General features: G+C 39.3%; 1 protein-coding gene across 1 annotated transcript in view; it reads left to right on the top strand.

Moving 5' to 3' along the window:
• The window catches only part of LOC137460848 (sucrase-isomaltase, intestinal-like), a 65,989-nt gene extending 54,335 nt beyond the window's left edge, over positions 1-11,654 (top strand). Inside the window, exons 18-23 of the mRNA XM_068170918.1 lie at positions 588-644; positions 2,357-2,487; positions 3,265-3,353; positions 3,751-3,800; positions 8,480-8,638; positions 11,498-11,654. Coding sequence (XP_068027019.1) covers positions 588-644; positions 2,357-2,487; positions 3,265-3,353; positions 3,751-3,800; positions 8,480-8,638; positions 11,498-11,557 — 546 coding nt within the window. The 3' untranslated portion in view covers positions 11,558-11,654. The remainder of the gene's footprint in view (positions 1-587; positions 645-2,356; positions 2,488-3,264; positions 3,354-3,750; positions 3,801-8,479; positions 8,639-11,497) is intronic.
• The last annotated feature ends 8,441 nt before the right edge of the window (positions 11,655-20,095 follow it).

Below are 20,095 nucleotides of genomic sequence, written 5' to 3'. Positions count from 1 at the left end.
GCAGCAATATGATACAACAGATGCTGCAAAATGAAGTACAGCAATTGTGCAATTAGCAGCAAGTTACTTCTTATTTTCCTGCAACTTTAAATTGTTGCCAAGAAGACAAATATCTGTATATTCTCCTTGCTAGACCTTGCCTGCTTCTGCAACAGGATGGTGAAAGAGAAACTGAGCTGTGATATTCCCCCCATTCCAGATGTCATATTCTATGTCCTGCCTTGTAAATGCTGCTGTAGACCTTACTGGGGCTGCTCAGATGTTAGAGGAACTCGACATGGCCAGTTACATTTGCAAGCTATAGAGCTAGGTACTAGAACAAAATAATCATATCACATTGAGTCATCCTACAGATTGGCAGTAAACCACCCCCCACCCCTCCCCAAATGGGACAGGCTCATCTGTTTAGTGTTACAGATTAACCAGCCCTAGTCCGCTGTTATTATAATAACTCAGCCATAATATCCAAGATTTGATGTTATTAGAATCTTCAGCATACATCATTCCATGTGCAAATATAATAAAGCTAATGTAATATCAGAAATGCAAAAAGGAAAACAATTTTAATCATTTTGTATCCATTACAGGGAGCAAGATCTGTAGATGTATACTTCCCTGATGCAACCTGGTTTGACTACTATACCGTATGTATTTTTAGGATTAATTTTTGTACTTTTTTTTCATTATTTAAAATTATACTATCCCAGCAAAATAACTTTCAGCAGTGTTCAGCAGTATTTTTACCTCAGCATCTGTGCTTAAGAAAAGCAGAGCACAAAAAGTCTGCACTAGGCTAGTAGTTGTGAGAGTGAATTATATAGCTTTCAGCAGCATTGCATTTTCTATTTTTGGTTTGCAAAGCTCTAAGACACAGAGAACTGAATTTTCAAGAGCAGCCTAGAGATTTATGAAACTCTCAAGGTTTCTTTCTGCTCCCCATAACTTACTGCATGTTTTGATTCTTGTACTGATATGCTTCCTGGTATAGAAACAGAGACAGAAACCCGAGTCACTCTGAAAACATGCTGCAAACCATTTTGTGCATGCAGTTTTGCACATGCATCAATTTTGGCAGGAGGCATATTTAGAGAGCAGGGTTAGGCTCCTCTTCCAAAGATGTTTCCAAGAGACACAGAACAATCTGCTCTGTGGAAAATGCCACTCTTCTAGTTTCAGGAACCACAAGTTTTGCACTTTTGAACACTCCCCTGAGTACTGCATTTCCAACAGTGCTCCATTTCAACCTAACTTATCCTGCAGTCTGCAAGGCAAAACCGATGTTGGCTTCAGCAGAAGTAGTTTAGACTGATGCTAAGAGCTTTCAGAAGTGTGAGTCCAGGAGCATCAGGCTGCTGTTAACTATGATGAATGATGCATGCAGATGAGTGAACAGGACAGAAATGCTCTCTGAGGAAACTCAGACTTATTCTTAAAGACATTAGTTCATTTTCACCATTGGCCAGTGGTGTCATCAGACAAATGTTCATCCAACCCTTTCACTTTTCTCTTTGCATAAAACTATGGCACTACAAGGTTGAGCATTTCATTGAACTTTTCTTGTTGTGGTTCACTCTGAGCCCCCCTTGCTGGGCTGGGCACAGGGACAGCAGCCCTGGTGTCCCTTGCACTGCCTGCAAGGCATACCTCTGACATAAACAAAGCTCAGCTCCAAGCATTTGGCACATACTTGCCATACACATGGTGTTTATCCAAACCCAAGGGTGGGTACTTACCATAAGTTACAACTATCATTTACAGAGCAAAAGGGCAAAGCCTTCCTGTACATAAGCATTGCCTACACCTGGTTTTGAGGCATTCAACTAGAAAGGAATGATGCAAAGAACCTAATGCTGATTGTTTGCACGTACAAATTTCATGCATGAATGCTGTAATTACTTTTTGAAAAGGGAAGACTTGTCCTTTAAAGAGAAGAAAATCTACAGCTTATGTTCCCAAATGATTATGAATCACTTACCTTAAACCAAAATTTGACAGGCTCCATATGCATGAAAAGAGGATGCAAAAGTTTCTTTTGCTTTTTGCTCAGTGTCTTGATGAGAGTTGTGTTTTTTTCACAGCATATGGAATAATGATACCATTTTTAAAGGCGATTTGCTGTCTCTCATTCATGATGCTTCTCTCTCATGCATATGCATAACTGCAGGAGCTAGATCCTCTTTCGTGTTCAAAAAGGAACTGAAATAATAGCCCTGAAATCCTTCTTTTCTTTTGTTTGGAATTTCACTGATGTAATTGAGATGAAATTGTACTTCTTGGCCTCTCTTTCAATGATATATGGTCATGATGTATAGTGCTTGGATTCACATTTTATTAACTGCATCCATTTTTCTGGTAGGGTCTTAAAGTTCCTAGTACCTGGAAGAAGAACTATGCTACTGTAGCTGCACCGTTGAACAAGATCCCTCTGTTCATCCGTGGAGGCTACATCCTGCCACAGCAGGCACCAGCCACAACCACTACTAAGAGGTACTGTCACCTACATCTGTCTCCAAACAACCATGGTGTGAGTCAGACCCCCATCCAGCCATAAAAACAATTAAAAGAAAATGGAGAAGAGAGGCTATCTGCAGCTTCTTGCTGCCATTCCAGGCCATAAGCACAGTACTTGTATCTCACTGATTGCTCTATTGCATTATGAGAAGTCACCCTAGAGACGGCTCACATCATCAGTTGCACAGCTGAAACCTACTCTTGGCTCTGTGGTTATGCTCAGGAACGTTTTTGCGCCTCTTACTGCCATGCTGACCTGCTGCCAGTCATCCAGAGAAAACATATACAAGGGGAAACGCAAAACTCTTCTTGGATGAGTTTATCAAATGCCATGGGCAGGGTGGAAAAGCTCAAATCTCTTTTGAGGAAAATTATTTCCCTATGCCAGTGGGTAATATACCACTCTGAACCATACTCAGAAGCTAATGTGAGTAGGGAGCACTGTGCAGCAACCAATCCAAACCACAGTAAGGCAGCACTAGTGACCTTGCAAGCTGCCTGTTTATCGTCCACTAAGGCCATTAAAGAGAGGGAACCTTGCCCACACGAGCACTTTAGTGGGAAAAGGCAAGGTCAAGTTTTTGCCATCATTTCAGGAGTCCTCCTGGTGAACATGGTTGTAATTCTTCTGTCATGGCCTTCTGGGTAACCTTAAAACTGGAGTTGTTTGTGTTCAGAAGCTTTTGTTAAATAATTTGGAAGGGATAGTGCTCACAAGTCTGTGCTGACACTTCTCAATGTGTTTGTCAATAGCCGCCTGAACCCATTTGGGCTGATTATTGCCCTGGATGAACAGGGAGAAGCTTCTGGCTCTCTCTTCTGGGATGACGGTGATTCAATTGGTAAGTTTGGTCCCCCACTGTGAAGACAGTGAAGCACTGTCTGTATTTAGAATTCTCATCAGGATGTCTTTTCAGCAGTATAATGGCACAGACTCCTGCTAGAAATATCAAGAGAACTGACCTTAAGTTGAACATGACAGAGATGAAAAGCAGATTGCTCTTGAAGTCAGTGTTTTGATGTGAGAAAGGTGTGACACTGGGAACAGCTGGTATGCTAAAGAGGGCAATAACTCCCATTGTGTTCCCCTGAGATCACTCCAAGAAGACTAGAGGAAGATATTAAAAAGCCCACAATTCATGTTAGCCTGATTTTAGCCACATGCTACAATTGATGTGAATTGCTTATGGATTTTTCTCCCTGTTTTGATAACAATCTCATTGCTCTGTGTTTTGACAGATACTATTGAAAAGGAGAAGTACTTCTTAGCTAAGTATACATTCAGTGAAGTAAGTAGCAACATACAAGGTACCTGCATACATACAGGTAGCTGTATTTTAGTGCAACCATTGTAAGGTGCTGATGTCTAAGTGTTCTCTGAAAACCTTATTTCCTTACAGCTCATCCTTTAAACCTGGTAAACTACCTAAAGTTTTCATTTACAGACAGCTGCCAAATAGTCCAGCTATGATGCTGCAGCTCTGTTTGCTTCACTGAGTATCGTCGTGACACATCATTAGTGTCCCTGCTGTGATATGAATCTGAAAATGCACTTTTTCAGCTAAGATTTTTTTCTCCCTTGAATTCTATGGATAAGAGACCTTTTCCTTGTCTTCCACCTGTGAACACTTTCAGGCTGATGGGTGGAAAAATGCTATGTTCCTCTCTTCAGGATATGCCAGCAACTTTTAAACTTTGATCACTTGAATTTTATTATTTTGTGGCCCAGAGAATTATGTGATCTCACTTCTGTAGCTTGCATTTCCTTGTCTGATAGCACAGAGATTGCTCCCATGGTTGGTCTCCCTCAGAGTGATTCAGCATGCTACTAGCAACCCACTGTGCTGATCAGATGCTCTATGAGGCACAGGAATAGATTAGCTCAGGGTCAGTGCATTAATGCCTTTCACACAGCGCTCAATTCTGTACAGACATGTCATGAGAAAGCTCAACAGAAAAACTCAATGGTCTAGGCTATAACAGAGAAAAATTATATAAATCTACTAGAACCTCATGAAGTATATGACAGGAAGTTGTGGGAGCTATTGTGAAAGACCTTAACCAACTTCAGTTATCCATACAGATCTACAATTATAGCATTTGGTAAGAAATAGGATACTGTATGTAGACTGTGGCATGGTTTTGGTTGACAGTCAACTAAACATGAGCCAGTAGCATGCCCAGGTGGCCAAGAAGGCAAATAGCCTGCTGGTTTGTATGAGAAATAGTGTGTCCAGCAGGACATTGAAAGTGATTTTCCCCTAGTACTTGGTACTAGCAAGGCTGTATATAAATACTGCATTCAGTTTTGAGATCTGCACTACAGGAAAGACATTGAGGTGCGGGAGTAAGTCCAAAGAAAGGAAGCAAAGCTGGTGAAGAGTCTAGACAATAAGTCCTGCGAGAAGCAGCTGAGGGAACTGGGGTTGTTCAGTCTGGAGAAAAGGAGGCTTTCTACAAGTACGTGAAAGGAGGACATATCAAGATGGATGTTGGTTATCTTCTCTAAAGCAGCAAGTGATAGAACAAGAGGAAATGACCTCAGGCTGAGCCAGGGGTGGTTTAGATTAAATATTCAAAAGGGCTGTCAAGCATTGGAACAAGATGCCCAGGGAAGTGGTTGAGTCAGCATCTCTGGAGGTATTTAAACGATGTATAGATGTGGTACATGGTTTAGCTGTGGACCTGGCAGTTTTAGGTTTATGGTTGGGCTTGATGATCTTAAAGGTATTTTCCAAGCTAAATGATTCTGATTCTGTGACTTTCAAACAGTGTACTCCTAAAAGCCCCAAAGTAGTCTATAGAAAATAGTAAAAAGATAAAATTGTGTAAAGCCTTATTGTGATACTTCTCTCAGCCTATACATCTTCCAGGAACCAAGAGCAAGGCAGGGTAAGAGATGGATTTTGTTATGTAGTCTAGCATAGTTGTGAGATATTTTCCGGGAATTAATACCACATGTCTAGACTTTAAATTTAATTTTTAATTTATCTTCTACTCGATATATCAAGAAAGAATAAATTCTTCTTCTAAAAAAAGTAGGATTTTTCAACAGCAAAAAGAAAGAATAATTTCAGATTTCTGTAGCCTGTGTACAATAATTTATTGTAGTAAAGCTACAGAAAAACAATATCCAGTTTTATATTAGATTCTGTTTTGTGTAAATTAGATTGCTCATATTTGATTTCTGCCTGTAAATCCATGACTGAAGTCCCTATCTGCATTCCAATACCTCTACTTTTTTTTTTATGTGTTTATTATAAAGAAAACAATCTGTCTCAAATAGCAAATTGCAAAAGTATGAGAAGTGTATGAAAGTCTTGAAATATGTTGCATATTTCTATATTCATTAAAAAAATTGTGGATGAATAATTTAATCGTACCTAGTTTTAGGGGAACACACAGATTTTGTTCCCTAAGAGATTTACCAGTAAGGTCTGACATCGCAGCATTTACTCTGAACCCAACACAAAGCTACAGCATTAGACCCTTCCATTTGTATTTTCATTTAAACAACCCAGAAGTACAAAGCAGGATTTAAGACTTGTGCAAGTACTTAAATCTCAGAAAATGATTCAAGCTGCCTGCTCTCTGCTATTACCTTACTGCACCTGGTATTTTAATTCACTCGACACCTCCACCTCAGCATGCAGAATGGCAAAGTGACCTAAGCAGAAGTGCCACATGTGCTAAACTTGCCAGTCCAGGAAAAAACTTGGGGCAGATGTGTAAGATATGCTGTACTTCAGAGATGGGGGGGGGGAGACATAAAGTCTGCCTTAATCCCCAGAGTTGGCAGACAAGGCAGATATGCTTAGAATGTACAAAGTCAGCCCAGACTACACTCAAGGGATGGTGGCAGGAAGGCTTGCTCAAGGAAATGGGAGCTTCTGAAAGGACAGGAAGAAAGGGAAATCACAACTCTGGTACTCAGAAGTGCAGGAGAAAGTCCTGGCTTCTGGCAATAACTTCTTTGACAAGAACTCAGGCCCTTCCTGGGCAATTACTTTAACTACTAAATGCTTAAAGAGTAAAGAAAGGGTCACTCATTCCCTGGACCATCACCTCAGGACCTATCTCCTCAAGACCTTCAGTTCTAGACCTCGGTCAGAGGGACAATGGTATCTGCCTCAGAGTCTTGGATCAGGGCCTCAGAGAGCTCCAGTGCAACCTTATTTATCGATACATTGTGTGACCGTTTGAGGCTGTGCCTTTAAGAAAGGGACACCATGGCTGAATGTTTTATAAACAAAGGACAGGTCTAAACGGATTTCATTGGTGGATTGGTAGAGTGCAGCTTTAAGCTTTGAGTCTAGCTGAGACTTTCCTCAGTGCACTTTCCCTCCTCCCTTTTCACAGCTTGTGGCTTCTAGGCTCTCTGCCAGACTGACCTTGGACTGATAAGCGTGAAGCCTGCAAACCTACTAACATTTTGCTCTAATTTATAATTGCTTTTAATTAACAACTGCTCCTTTCTTCTCTTTCTAACCCTCTCTGGGGAAAAAGGGGAGAGAAGGGGGTACAGGGGGGGAACCCTCCTCCAGCAGGGGGAGGGGAATTTCATTCCTGTGTTACTTTGCTATATATTTCTGTGTATATATTGTAAGTACTGTAAATTGTGTATATATACCCTGCATTCTCTAAAACTGCTTGTAAATACAACATTCCTTTGCTCATCCGGCTGTGGTTAGCTGTGGTCAATTTTTTTTTCTCCACTTTGTTGGGGGAGAAGGCTGGGCCTTTATCCCAAACCCGTGACGCATTGTAATCACAGTATTCACCTCGCACTTGAGTTTACTGGGTGTATGTGGCCACCTCTAAATAGCTTTCCTGCTTAGCTACCCTGAGACAGCAACAAATCACCACAGGGAGATGGTCTCTCTACACTAAACCTCCCGCTATGTTACAGTGCTGCCAGTGAGGATGAGAGACTATATATAAGTCCCCTAGCAAATTCTTCAGAGGCTTTTTGAGGCCTCTCCCCATTTGCTCCACAATAGCAAACATTCCTTATCTAGGCAGTTTAAATCAGTATGCTGGGGTTTACCACTTATTTTTGGTGCTGATGCCTGAAAAAAAGCAGTTGAAGCACAACCATAAGTCACAGATACTGTGATCAAGCTGCTGCTCCCCTCCTACCATGCACTACTGAAATAATGCAATATCATTTATGCAAAAGGTTCCATCATATTGGCATATTTTTAAAAATCATGATTGCATATTAGTTCATCATTTCCTGAGCAGTGTAATTTATCTTTATTTCCTCAACAACTTTGATCACAAAACAAATGCAATGTTTCCTCGCCATTATTTGTATGGGAAATTACGGGTGCTGGTGACCCACAGGGATTTGTTTAATGACTTTGTATGTCCTCTTGGTACATCCATAAACACAGGATATATAGTAAATAAGAAGTACAACCAACAAAGCTCTGTGGACATAAGGTTTTTCTTCAGTGTTTTTAAAGCTGGGACATATATAACAGAGATTTATAGCAGGAGCTGTGGAGACATGGGATGCGGAATAGAGACAAAATACCTAGCAGCTGATGTTTGTTGAAGATGCTAATAGTTTAAAGCAGTTAGTTGTGGATGTTAATTAAATCTGCCTTAAGGTCACTAATTGAATCTCTGTATTTTGGCTTTGCATATGCTACTGTACCCTGTAAATGCAAGAAACAAAATTGTGTTGACAATAAGTAGAAAATAATGCCCAAAAAGATTCTAAATGAATGTTGTAAATGCTATTGTGTTCCTTACTTTGTTAGTTTATAATCATACCTGAAAGCTTGCATATGTGAAAGTTAATGATTCTTATTTTTCCTTTATTATCTCAGACTTTATTGTCTACACTGAAAGACATTCTATATGTTCATTGAAAAGATGAGACCACAACAATAACAATATGCTTTAAATCACTTCTAAAGAGTTGTTCTCTCTCTAACATTTTCTCTGTGTCTTTTTCCAGGGAAACCTGAAGACAGAAATAGTTAAAAATGGCTACCAAGGGGCTGACGCTCTGAAGTACAACAAAATTACGATTCTTGGCCTGAAACTGAGCCCTCATGCTGTTGCTCTGAATGGAAGGGCCATGCATGGAGATGCTTTCAGTTTTGAGCTGAGTGGGGTAAGAGCTGTGCTGAGCAGTTATGAAAATCCTTAGGGAAAGAGAATGAATAAGAATGAATAGTCAATGAATAACAGAAAGTCTGCCTTTACATTTCCAAGTATAACCAGACACTTGATACAACAGTCTGATTTTTTTGGGGGGGCAGAAAGCAAATGTATCAGCTGGTTTAGGAAATACTAATCTTTGCTATTGCACATACACTTTCTTTTACTTCATATCTGCTGCTTTTACAAGTTTTTAAACTAATGAGATAATGAAAAGAAGATACAGCTCCACAAACTGGGAGAAATGTTAGCAGTTTTATAGACATTATTATCATTCTGATAAAATGACAAGACTTGTCCAAGATATTTATCAGCTGCTAAAAGAAGTGATAGAAGTCTCTTCTCACACTTAGTGTCCAATAATTATCACAGTGTAGCTGGCTCTAATGAGTGTCTTCCTGTCTTCAGAGAGGGAAGGACAAATATCTGTTGTTCCTTTGTGTTCCTAAGCAAACTATTACTGCAGTGAGACGAACTGTTACAGTATCTTAGAATGTCCATCCTCAGTGTCCCAGATCAAAATGCATGGCTTGCTTGTGCAATGCTCCTCCAGCACCAGCAAGGAGACATCCTAAAGGGGACAGGCTGAACACTCCTGCTAAAGAGTTGTAACAGCCTCTGTTGTCTCAGTTTTCTTTTCCACCTAAGAACAAACAAAAGGAGCAACACTGAATAAACTTGCTTTGCTCTGGTCACTTGTTCCTTATCTGTCACCAATGAACAAGCTGAAGTGGATCACACATGTTTTGTGTGAGGTGTACTACTTGCATCTCAACACTGATCTGCATCTAGGAATTCCCAGTACCAACACTGTAAGTTGCCGCTAAATCCTCATTCAGTCAAAAATAGCTGAGGCAACAAGCAATGGATGTCACATCTTGCTACTCTGCCCACTAGGCTTAATGATTTAGATTTATTTGTAACTGAAGTGTGATCCCCATTATATGCATCTGGTTCTAACTTTCACTTTATTGAAGGAATCTGTGAAGGAAGAAAATTGCTGAGAATAAATTTCTGCCTTGGAGAACTGTAAAAATCTCATTTTCAGAGGCAGTGTCATAAATATGTGTAATTGGTATCACCTCAAGGGAGGAAACTGTTTAACAGCCAAACTGTCTCCAAGCAAGCTGAGAGCAAAATAAATGTGGCAGGTTAAAGAAAACATTCAATTGAGATGTGCTTGAAGGCACCAATCACAGAAATCCAGAGGATAGCTGCACATTAACAGCATCACATAAAAAGATAATTAAGAAAGACAAAAAAAGCTTGCCAAAATGGCATCATCTAAAGTTTGATTTGAGTGTGAAAAACAATCTCAGTGACTTATGTGCTAGTTCAAATAAGGGAGAAAAAAAATACCAAGCTGCTGTAGGAGGGAAAGTCCAAAACCACACAATAATTACATCATTTAAACCAGCTAAATATATTCCTCTTACAGCTCTAAGAGATTTAGTCAAATCTCTCTCACCATCCCTGTACAGTTGTTAAGAGGTAATGGCATATATGTTTGACTATTGAAAAAGAAAAAAAAACCACTAGCAACTTGGGTTCAGATCTTGAAAACTTACAATCCATGTAATTAAAACCAAACCAGCCCCAAAATCTAAAGGGCAAATTTGCCACTTTTCCACAGGCTTAATGAGATTACATACTGTATTGTAGATTAGCAAGCACGAAGACTGTACTGTTTGAAGGGATGTAGTAGGAAGTAGCTTCTACCATATTGCTTTTGCTTTAGAGAAAGCAAATTTTCCTGAAAGCGGTGCTTAAGTGCATAATTGAGCTATAGTTATTTGGATATAAATAGGTGCAGATTGCTTAGTAATAAGCCACTTCTTTCTCTCTGATTCATGCAGTACTACCCTGATCTGACATTTGTAAGTTCACAAAAATCTTCCTATTATCAAGAGTTTCTTATCCTTTGGTTTTTGTTTGTTGGTTTTTTTTTTTCTCCCTCTGAGTATTGTACCCTAAGAGCTACAGAAATTGTATTGTACTGCAGCAGGGATGTTGAAAGAACATTTCTGTTGACCATACTTGTGCTGGCAACAAAATGACCTGGGCATAGGAAGGCTGTCCTCCTTCTTTCACTTGCATCCTCTGCTGAGAAGTGCAGGGAGGTTCTCGCTGTCATAGTTCTCAATGTCCATGCAGTCTGGAATGGCCTTTCTGACTCCTAGTGCTTTTGGTTTAGTGGTTGGATGAGGCTGCAGTATACATGTCTGGATCTGGCCCCATGTTTGAATTAAAGGCAAAAGTATTCAGGAAGTGGAATTCTTATTTATCAAGTTGCGGTAGATAGCTATTTCTGATGAAAGATTTATGCTTTGAAGAAGTGATCTAAGCACAGACTGATAGGGTGATGTCAACAACAATTTGTGAGTGGGCAAAGAAATAGCTAAGAGGTGTGAATGGAGACCATGCATTTAAAGAGATTAATTCCAAAACCTAAAGATAAAACTGGTGAAGTACTGAAGATGGAAATTATACAAGTAGCATAAAATACAGCACACTTAGCATTGAAGAGAGAGAGAAGGACAGGTATTGTAATTATAATTCCAAGCTTAATTAATGTTATTAATTAATTTTAAACAGTTCCTGAATAACTAAAATGGATGTTGAATTGGATACAGCAGTACAAAGTGTGTACTGCCACGGAGTCAGTCTTGCCTACTAGATGAGGTTAAGGGAATCATGAAGGTCTACGTTTGTTTCCCTTCTTATTATCTGTTTTGAGCCAATATTTTTTTTCAAAGTTAACATAAAGTTGTTCATTATTTTTGTGTCTTTTTTTTTTTCTTTTCCCCCACAGAAACTCACTTTACGTATTTCTGCCCCGCTTACTGAGGAGCTCAACATTAAGATTTACTAGAATGGTCATAACTGCGTCCTTGGTCCTTGGATACTGATCTTACCTTGATTTTAATGTAAAAAAAATGTTGCCATTAAAATGATACTTATGTGCCTGACTGGTCTTGTCCTATGTAGTTATTTTTAACTCAGTATTATTCAAATAACATGTTCAGTAGTGATTAATGGGTGTTACCATAAACTGTGTGTTCAAAATAGCATAGAAGAAATCATCCTGAAAGTTCTCTCTCACCAGAGATGAAGATAATATTTGGAAATGTTCTCTGCTAGGAACAGGTTCTTTACTGTGAGGGTGGTGTAACACTTGGTTGCCCAGGGAGGTAATTGGGGCCCCATCCCTGGAGATATTCAATGCAAAGCTCAACAGGGTTCTGGGCAACCAGATCTAGTTGAGGTGTCCCTGCTAGCTGCAGGGGAGGAGTTGAACTAGATGCCCTTCAGAAGTCCCTTTCAACCCAGACCATTCTCTGATTCAATGGAACCATATTATGGATAGCATACACTGTAGTTTATTTGAAATCCATGGTGACAAAAAAAAGGGAGCAACTGAATAATCAACTTAATTCACACAGTCACATGATCAACCGGGTTAAAGAGACTTCCAAGATCATCAGCTCCAACTGATCACCCAACCCTAACTAATCGACTACATCATGGCATAAAGTGCCATGGCCCTACCCTGAGGAAGGCAATGTGTATTTGTCAGGAGGATTCATGGGAAACAGTTAATCAAAGGTTGGGGATACCCAGATCTACTTTGTACTTTAGCTATTTCTGGCTGCAGAATGATCTCCCAAGATGATTAGAAGCTCCAGCTTGTGAAAATGGCTCTAAGCATGCACTGTTATTTTAATAATATAATACAAAATCAGCCATTAATGCAATATATAACACAAATAATATGTAATAGAATAAATATTAATATAATATTACAAGGAAGCCAGCTGCTACAAATTAGGCAATAGTCCCTTCCAGCCTAACAAATCTGTAGTGATCACTTGCTGCTGTCTTCTTGTCCATGTTCCTGAACTGTAAGAAACAAAGCTTGGGCAATCAAAGGGATTTGTTGAAAACTCAATTTCTTTCAAGAAATGGACTCTCTCTGGAGACTATTCCCAGTGCTAGAGTAGCTCTTACCACAGGAAATAGTTGGTGCCCTTAAATGTACACTGTGACTTCTGACTGAAGGGATCCACATCAGGGCAGATCCAGAGCTTCATAAACTCAGCTATTCCCACACCTTTAACTTGATGCTGAAAATCTCTTTTTACCTTTGATGATATTAAATCTTAAGAAATACAAGTCACAATTTGCAACCATAAGAGGTCTATATTAAACAGATACTTGACTAAGGAAGTTGGGAAGGGACTGTGATGCAGTTTAGAGTGATAGCATCAGCTCTCCCCTCCCCAGCAGTGAAGTTTTCCCCAGAAGATCGCAGGTAGTGCTAAGCTGTATCCCAAGCTGCTTACGGTGCTCACCACTTTTCCTTTCCTGTCTCCTACCGTAACAAGAATGGACAGAAAATCCTTCTTGTGGCAGATTAATTCTGCTACTAAAACTCTGCAATGAAAGACCTCAGCCACTGTCTACTTTTGCAAAATGCTCCCCAGCACTCCTTCTCTATAGGAAATGCTTCCTGATGCACAAACACGAGTACAAGTACAGCACATTTTAACAGAAATGTCTGCTTTTCACAATGACTGGTTGCAGACCACTCAAGGATAAAGATTTCATCTACATTCTCACATTTCTGCTGAATTACTCAGGACACACAACACAGCAATATAAACTTTTCTGGTTTATAGCAGTGGCAGGTAGACAAATACGTTTCTGTCTGACTGCTAAAGGCTGCCTTCTCAAAGCAAGCTGAATCTTGCAGAGAAACATTAACACCTGGGTCTCTCCAGAGGCATTGCTGGATGCAGCAAGATATACTGAGAGGTAATGATAGGACTAGGGCGAATGGAAAAAAAATAGAAATGGGTAGATTCAGATTGGATGTTAGGAAGAAGTTTTTCACCATGAGGGTGGTGAGACACTGGAACAAGTTGCCTGGGGAGGTGGTAGAAGCCCCCTCCCTGCGGGTTTTTTAAGGCCAGGTTGGATGTGGCTCTGGGTAACCTGATGTCCCTGCCCATGGCAGGGGTTTGGAACTAGATGATCCTTGAGGCCCCTTCTAACCCTAACAATTCTATGATTTTGCACAGCGCAGAGAAAGCAATCTGATCAGCAGCTGTTTTGTGGGAAGAAGCTGGAGAAGATGCTACAAAAATGTATAGTTGAAGATGGTGAGAAAGCACTGAGAAAAAGCAGAATATGGGCAGTGGGTTGAAAGATGATCTAAAGTATTGGATGAGACAACCATCTTCCTTGCTAAACAATACGGAACGTAACTAGACTTCTTGATGAAACAAATACTTAAAGGTATGCCACTCTGAGTCTACAGCCTCAGCAGACGAAGGATCTTGTGCAAAGGAAGGCTGTCAGTATGGTTTGTGAGAGCTATGTGCATTTGTGAGAGAGGTAAGCAGGAGAACCTCTGCCAGACCAGACACTCGAGGTAGGCAGCTGGAAAGAGCAGTACTTGTTGCATTAAATCTGAGGAACAGCAAAGTCCCAGAGGATGTGTCTGTATTGTGTGTCATAGCTCTGTACTAGAGAACTCTGAGGCCACTCTGGAGGCTCCAGATAGCATTAGAGGTTCCAGCCCAGCTGCCACTGGATATGCCAATTTGTTTTGGGGCTCAGTCACCCTGCCAGTCATCCTCCCATGTTGCCTGTATGAGCTTCATGGCTGTTTACTTCATGCATGTTGCAGACATAACTAGAGAAATTTGTTGGATATTTGACATCATGGGACACAAGGGGTCAATGAGAATGGACCAATCCTGTGCAGAATCCAACCGTGCTAACATCAAAGAGGTACCTCTTCTCAGTTTTCCCCCAAAAATGAGGATATTAGCTCCTCACCATGGCAAAAGAGCAAAGAGAGAGACAAATCTGAGAATCAGGTCAAAGAAAGAAAATTTGCAAACACCCTGCCTACAAGTGGTGTGGGATGAGACATTTTGGTTTGCTTAGGGCAAGGCATGGTTTTTTTTTGGTGTGGAAAATTTGTCTTTAATCTGGCTAACAGTGTGGGCAAAAGTGAGAGTGGGAAATGACAGGGGAAGTGGTAAATTTTCTAACAAATATTGGAAGAGTAGAGTGCTGAGGAAGTTTGAACACAGATGTGGCTGGAAAGCAGAGGAAATGTCATCTATATAAAAAGCCCTTGGGTGGATAACTGCATGGAGCCAGCCAGTAGGTCAATGGTTTTCTCTGAAATCAGTGACCAACACAGTAATTTCATATATATCTTAATAAAATAAGAGGAAAAAATATATACTCTTAGCAGCATCAACATGCTGTTCAGGCTTGTGTTGCAACCTCTATTCCTTTCTTGTTATCTTGTTCCTTGTACCTTTGGTGAGTACCACAGGAAATCACTAGCTGATAACAAATCCACCTTAGGCTCTGATTTCACGTGTTTATTTCGTAAAGACAGCCCTTTGTCCACATTTGTACTAGAGACATCAAAGAAAAATGGGAGAGTTGTGCCTCTGTGTATGTATCTGGTTGTTTATCCTCTCTTCATCAACCTACAGGTGTAATTTTTAGATATTTTACACTTTTTTGATGTTCTGGTTACACTGCTTGTTTTTTCCCATCTCAACAATTTCTTTCTTTATTTTTATTTTTCTTTTGAGAAAAGGATAAGGACTTCAACAAAAAATACAGAACATGTATTATGAGATACGAGCTGGATCCAAGAATCTACTGCCAAATATTTTACTGCCTTTTAAAATTAGATTAGATTAAAATGTTAACCTCTTGAAGTGTTGGAATCGATTAAGTTTATTACAGATCTTCAGTGGAGAGAGAGTTCTCAGGCTGGGATTTAAAAGTATGAGTAGTCAACTGCTTTCTCCAGCCTGCCTTTTCTAGCAATAAAACCCACCAGCTAAGTCCTTCAGAACCTGAAGGACCTGAAATGTAAAGGGAAAATCTTTAATTAATGAGGTTTTGTGTTTCAAAGCCTCATTAATTATAGGTTCCTGTCTTACAAAGTCATAAAATCACCAGCCAATGTACATTGACCACTAGGAGCATGCCATTAGGCTTCACTTCTGCAGACAGAAAAAAATAAATGTTTTCCATGCTGCTCTGTGTGCATTCAGATTTTTTTTTAATCTAAAATCTGCTCTACATCATTCTGAAAGGTTTGTGCTAATTTTGTGTAATGTGAAAAGATGGTGGTAGCCTGATTCAGTTATACTGAGAGAGGTAGCAAAATTGAACGAAGGAGATGTATACACAGGGCTCTGCTTTGCTCAGTAAGCTGGACCCAAATTCCACAGTCTTATATAGTCAAAAATAGTATTATATGTCTTGGAACAAAGAATGGGCAGAAAAAGAAAGGGACACTGCTAAAGTGAAGAGACATTGGAGTATGAGTTTCCAATGAAATGTTTAATCAAAAAGCAGGTAGAGCAACCTCAGACATACAGACAAGAAAAGGGAGAGATGTTATAATTCTTCTGTTTTGTGTATTAGTTTGTTATATTTCTGGTATCAGAAATTTGTGGAATATTCTGACAAAAATAAGCTTGCTACAAAGAAAAGTCACAAAAACTGCCTGAAGGACTAGAAAAACATGTCTTCTAGTGAAAGTACCAAGGAGCTCAAGATTTCTCTGATGGCCAAGAGAAAGCTCAGTCTCAGTGCAATTACTGTGAGGTACAATAAAAGCTTCAATAGTAACACCATTTTAGGGCACTTTCCCTCTATATCAAGAGTCCAGATCACAGATTCATTACACTGGTTTGGCAGACCATAATGTCACAATAGTTTTCAAATAATCTGTAGAAAGTCTCTAAACTTCTAGTTCAAAAATTAATTTTTAAGCCCAGACACAACATGAAATTTCAACAGAAATTCAGAGGAAGCAGAAAAAGAAAGCAACACTGTTCTCTGCTCTTTGAAAGGCTGTAAATCTTTTTTTTTTTTTTCACCACTTGATTATGCTTTCTGGAGAATAAATCTGAGAAAGCTGAGATAAAAAATGTGGCAATTACTGGATCCATATATATGCATATCTACATATATATAAAACTTTATACAATAATTTTGAAGATACAAGCAATGTTCCTTTCTTTTTCCTTTCATAGGCAAAATTTGAAGGGAAAACTGTTACAAATCATTGCCAAGCTTCCTTAATACTGATGTGGCTTCAGGTCAAGCAGCTGAAGGTACTATCCTTTATGGCAAAGAAGAAACATATTTTTAGCAACACATAAATGATTCATGATTATGGAGGCTTAAAAAAGGAGAAGGCACTTGAGAAACTCTGTCTTACAATGTCTGGAATAAACATGTAGCTGAAAAGCAATGGAAGTAATAACAATGTTTATTGAGAGACAGCTATCTGAAAGAGATGCTTCCTGGTTTTCAGCATCTAAGGACAATTTCAAATGATGAAGCAACAATTTGAAGATCACTGTTATGTCTTCAAGAGCTCTCTTGTATGTGGATGAACCTTTTGTGTACTCTTACTAGACAATTGTATTTTTATTATCTATGAAAAGTGCTTCATTCTTGCTTAATGAATAACCTGCAACTATAAATTTGAGCCCTGTTTTGAAAAAGTAGCTATTTATATATTCATAAAATACAGTTACACATTAAATGTTTGTGTCAAGTTGGCAAAAAAATAGAATAACAGTATGTTTTAGTTAGGATTTAAAAGGAGACTATGAAACCACTGTTATATAAAATATTTGCATACATTCTTAATTTTAAATTGTCTCAGGGATAAGTGCAATATTTGGGGTGAAGCACAGAACTACTACTGACTTTCCTGCAAGTGATGTATATGATAAAAGTGTCCCTACATTAGCATTTTAGTTCAGATGAAGAGCAAACTTTTGAAGTGAATCTCCTGGCTATCTCCATTTGCTGCACTTGGATCTGGGAACACGTGAAATGAATTTATTTTGTGAGAGCTAAACCAGAACAAGTTCTCTAGGACAGGTCTCAATGCACTTCAACTATCAAGGAGCATTCAGGTTACATGGAAGTAAATCTGCAGTGAAGAGTACAGGATAGGAGTTGGCTCTTGAGCACCTGGCCTGCAGTCTCCTCCTATTGCACTTGTATTGCTTTCTAAAGTAGACACTGACTTCAAGGCCAAATTTAGCCCAGGAGTTGGACTAAACAGCCTCAAAATTTGTTTGAAGTTTCCCCTAAAGATTAATACAGCTGGTGGGGAGGACAGAAAGAAATTGGGAAAAAAGTATCTACAGAGAAGTTTGGGCTTTTTGTTTTTATTTTAACTCATCTTTGCACATCAGAGAGGAGGGGTAAGATGCACACACTATCTCCCCCACCCCCGATGAAACCTCATCAATAACAGAAATTTGAAAAACTTTCAGCCCAATTGCTGGAGAGATGGTGTGAACCCAGAACTTCCAATAGAGGGTTAAAATACTCCTAGTTTGCATAGTGTTTCGGCTTTATTAGTTTAGTGTGCCAGTCCTGATTTTTCTGGAACAGTGAATCAACTTTCATGATTCCTAATGTTATGTCTATAATACTGTTACAATATTTTGGTTTGAGGAACAGAGATCAAATGAGCAACTACTGACACAGTGCTTTATGAAGAAGATATTTTTAAACGTGGCACTGTTTTGTTTCAATGACACTCAGATATATTCAATTCTAAGCATTACAGGTACTGATGTCACTTCACATACCCTCTCATAGCCTTATGTTTTGCTGTGTTCAGTTTACAAGCAGAGCCATTTGTCTCACACTTTTGTCTACTTTGCTGTTCTTTTATTGCTCTGGATTACATCCTTTACATGTAAACCTTGTGGGGCAAGACAATTATTGATTATTGGGCTCTGTGTTCTCAATAGGGTCATTATTAAGCCTAATAAGTATATCTCCTGCTGAACCTTAAAAGGCAATAATTATCTTATTATAAGTAGATCTTGAAATCCACCCCTCCAAGCACAAATGCTTTCTCCTTGCTTTCTTCTTATTCCACCTCTAAAAGATAGATGATGTTATTTCAGATAGCATGAAATTTATCTTTCCTGCAGTTGTTGTTATCACTGACATAATTACAATGGGTTTTACGTTAGTTCCTATGCAACCAATGATTGCATATGTTTAACAAGTAAAACCTCTTACAGTTCCTTTTTTTTTAGTGCTATTTGTTTTGTATCATTTTAAGATTAGAAATTGCTATGGGCTTATTGGTATGTCTTAGTGAACATAAGGCATAAAGAACCACAGAGATTTCTCCTGTTTAAACATAGGTATCTCCAGCCCAGACCTGGAGATGAGTCAGGTGCCCCTTGTCAATGCAGACAATGGCATCTCCAGTGTCTCACATGCCCACTAGTTCTGACTAATCACAACAGGAGCTTTGACACCTAGTCCTGTGTACACATCTACTCTGCAGGCATCTAATATTAGGTGAGACAATTTCCATCCAAGGAGTTTCAACTGCTTTGAAAATGCAGCAATTCACCAGGCACTAAATTAGAAGCAGATTGCCAGTCCTACCATGCATTTGTTTGTTTGTTTGTTTGTTTTCCCCATAGATGAATTCACAACAGTGTAGGAGATGGTCATTTGCTTCCCAGGAACTGACTCCTAGAAGTTCCCAGGCAAGCCAGCTTTGCACAGCATACCTCAGCCTTCAATATACTGCCTTTATGGTGGGGACACCAGAACTGGCTGTGGTATCCAAGGTGGGGTCTCACAAGAACAGAGAAGAGGGGGAGAATCACCTCTCTTGATTTGCTGGCCACGCTCCTCCTGATACATTCCAATTGCCACGTCATGTGTGTAAAATATTGTTTGTCAGTGGGGGAAAGAATCTTACTGGCTTTAGTGCATTAATATAATTCTCCTGAGTTTGTCTGACACATGGCCTCCTGTTCTGTACTTCCTAAGGTCCTTTGGAACGGCATCCACTGCTTGTGGCCACTCTGTGCTTGGGGAAAGGGCAACAACTCACCTCCTCCTGTTCTACAGCACTATAAACTCTTCACAGCTGTTATCCATCAGGTCTCCAATTCTATGTTGGACATGCTGATCTTTAAACAGAGCTCTGTAAATTACAGGTATGATCTATATCTTTGTGTCTTACAGACATGTGTTTGCATTGAACTAAAACGCACCATTGTTCCAGGGAACTCAGTTTACAATGAAATTCCAATCACTTGTTAAGACTACTTTTTTTCCTTATTAGTGGTCTCATTATGTTTTATCTGTGAGGTTCCCCAGCAAATGATAGAGTGAATAGAACTGATCCTACAAGATGCCATTACAAATCCTCTCTGAAATTACTTTCTGAGTCATAGTGATTTTAGCATGTGCTTGGTTCATTTTGTATAGTGCTAATTTTTAATCAACACATCATTTGGTGAGAAATTATATCAGATCCCTTAACAAAATCTAGATGTATTACATTGAATTGTCT

The sequence above is a fragment of the Melanerpes formicivorus genome, unplaced genomic scaffold (genome assembly GCF_026170545.1).
Source record: "Melanerpes formicivorus ecotype bairdi unplaced genomic scaffold, bMelFor1.0.p_v2 SCAF_3, whole genome shotgun sequence".
In the NCBI taxonomy this organism is placed as follows: domain Eukaryota; kingdom Metazoa; phylum Chordata; class Aves; order Piciformes; family Picidae; genus Melanerpes; species Melanerpes formicivorus.
Note: the sequence above shows the minus strand (reverse complement) of the source record. Positions and strands in the feature narration are given on the sequence as shown.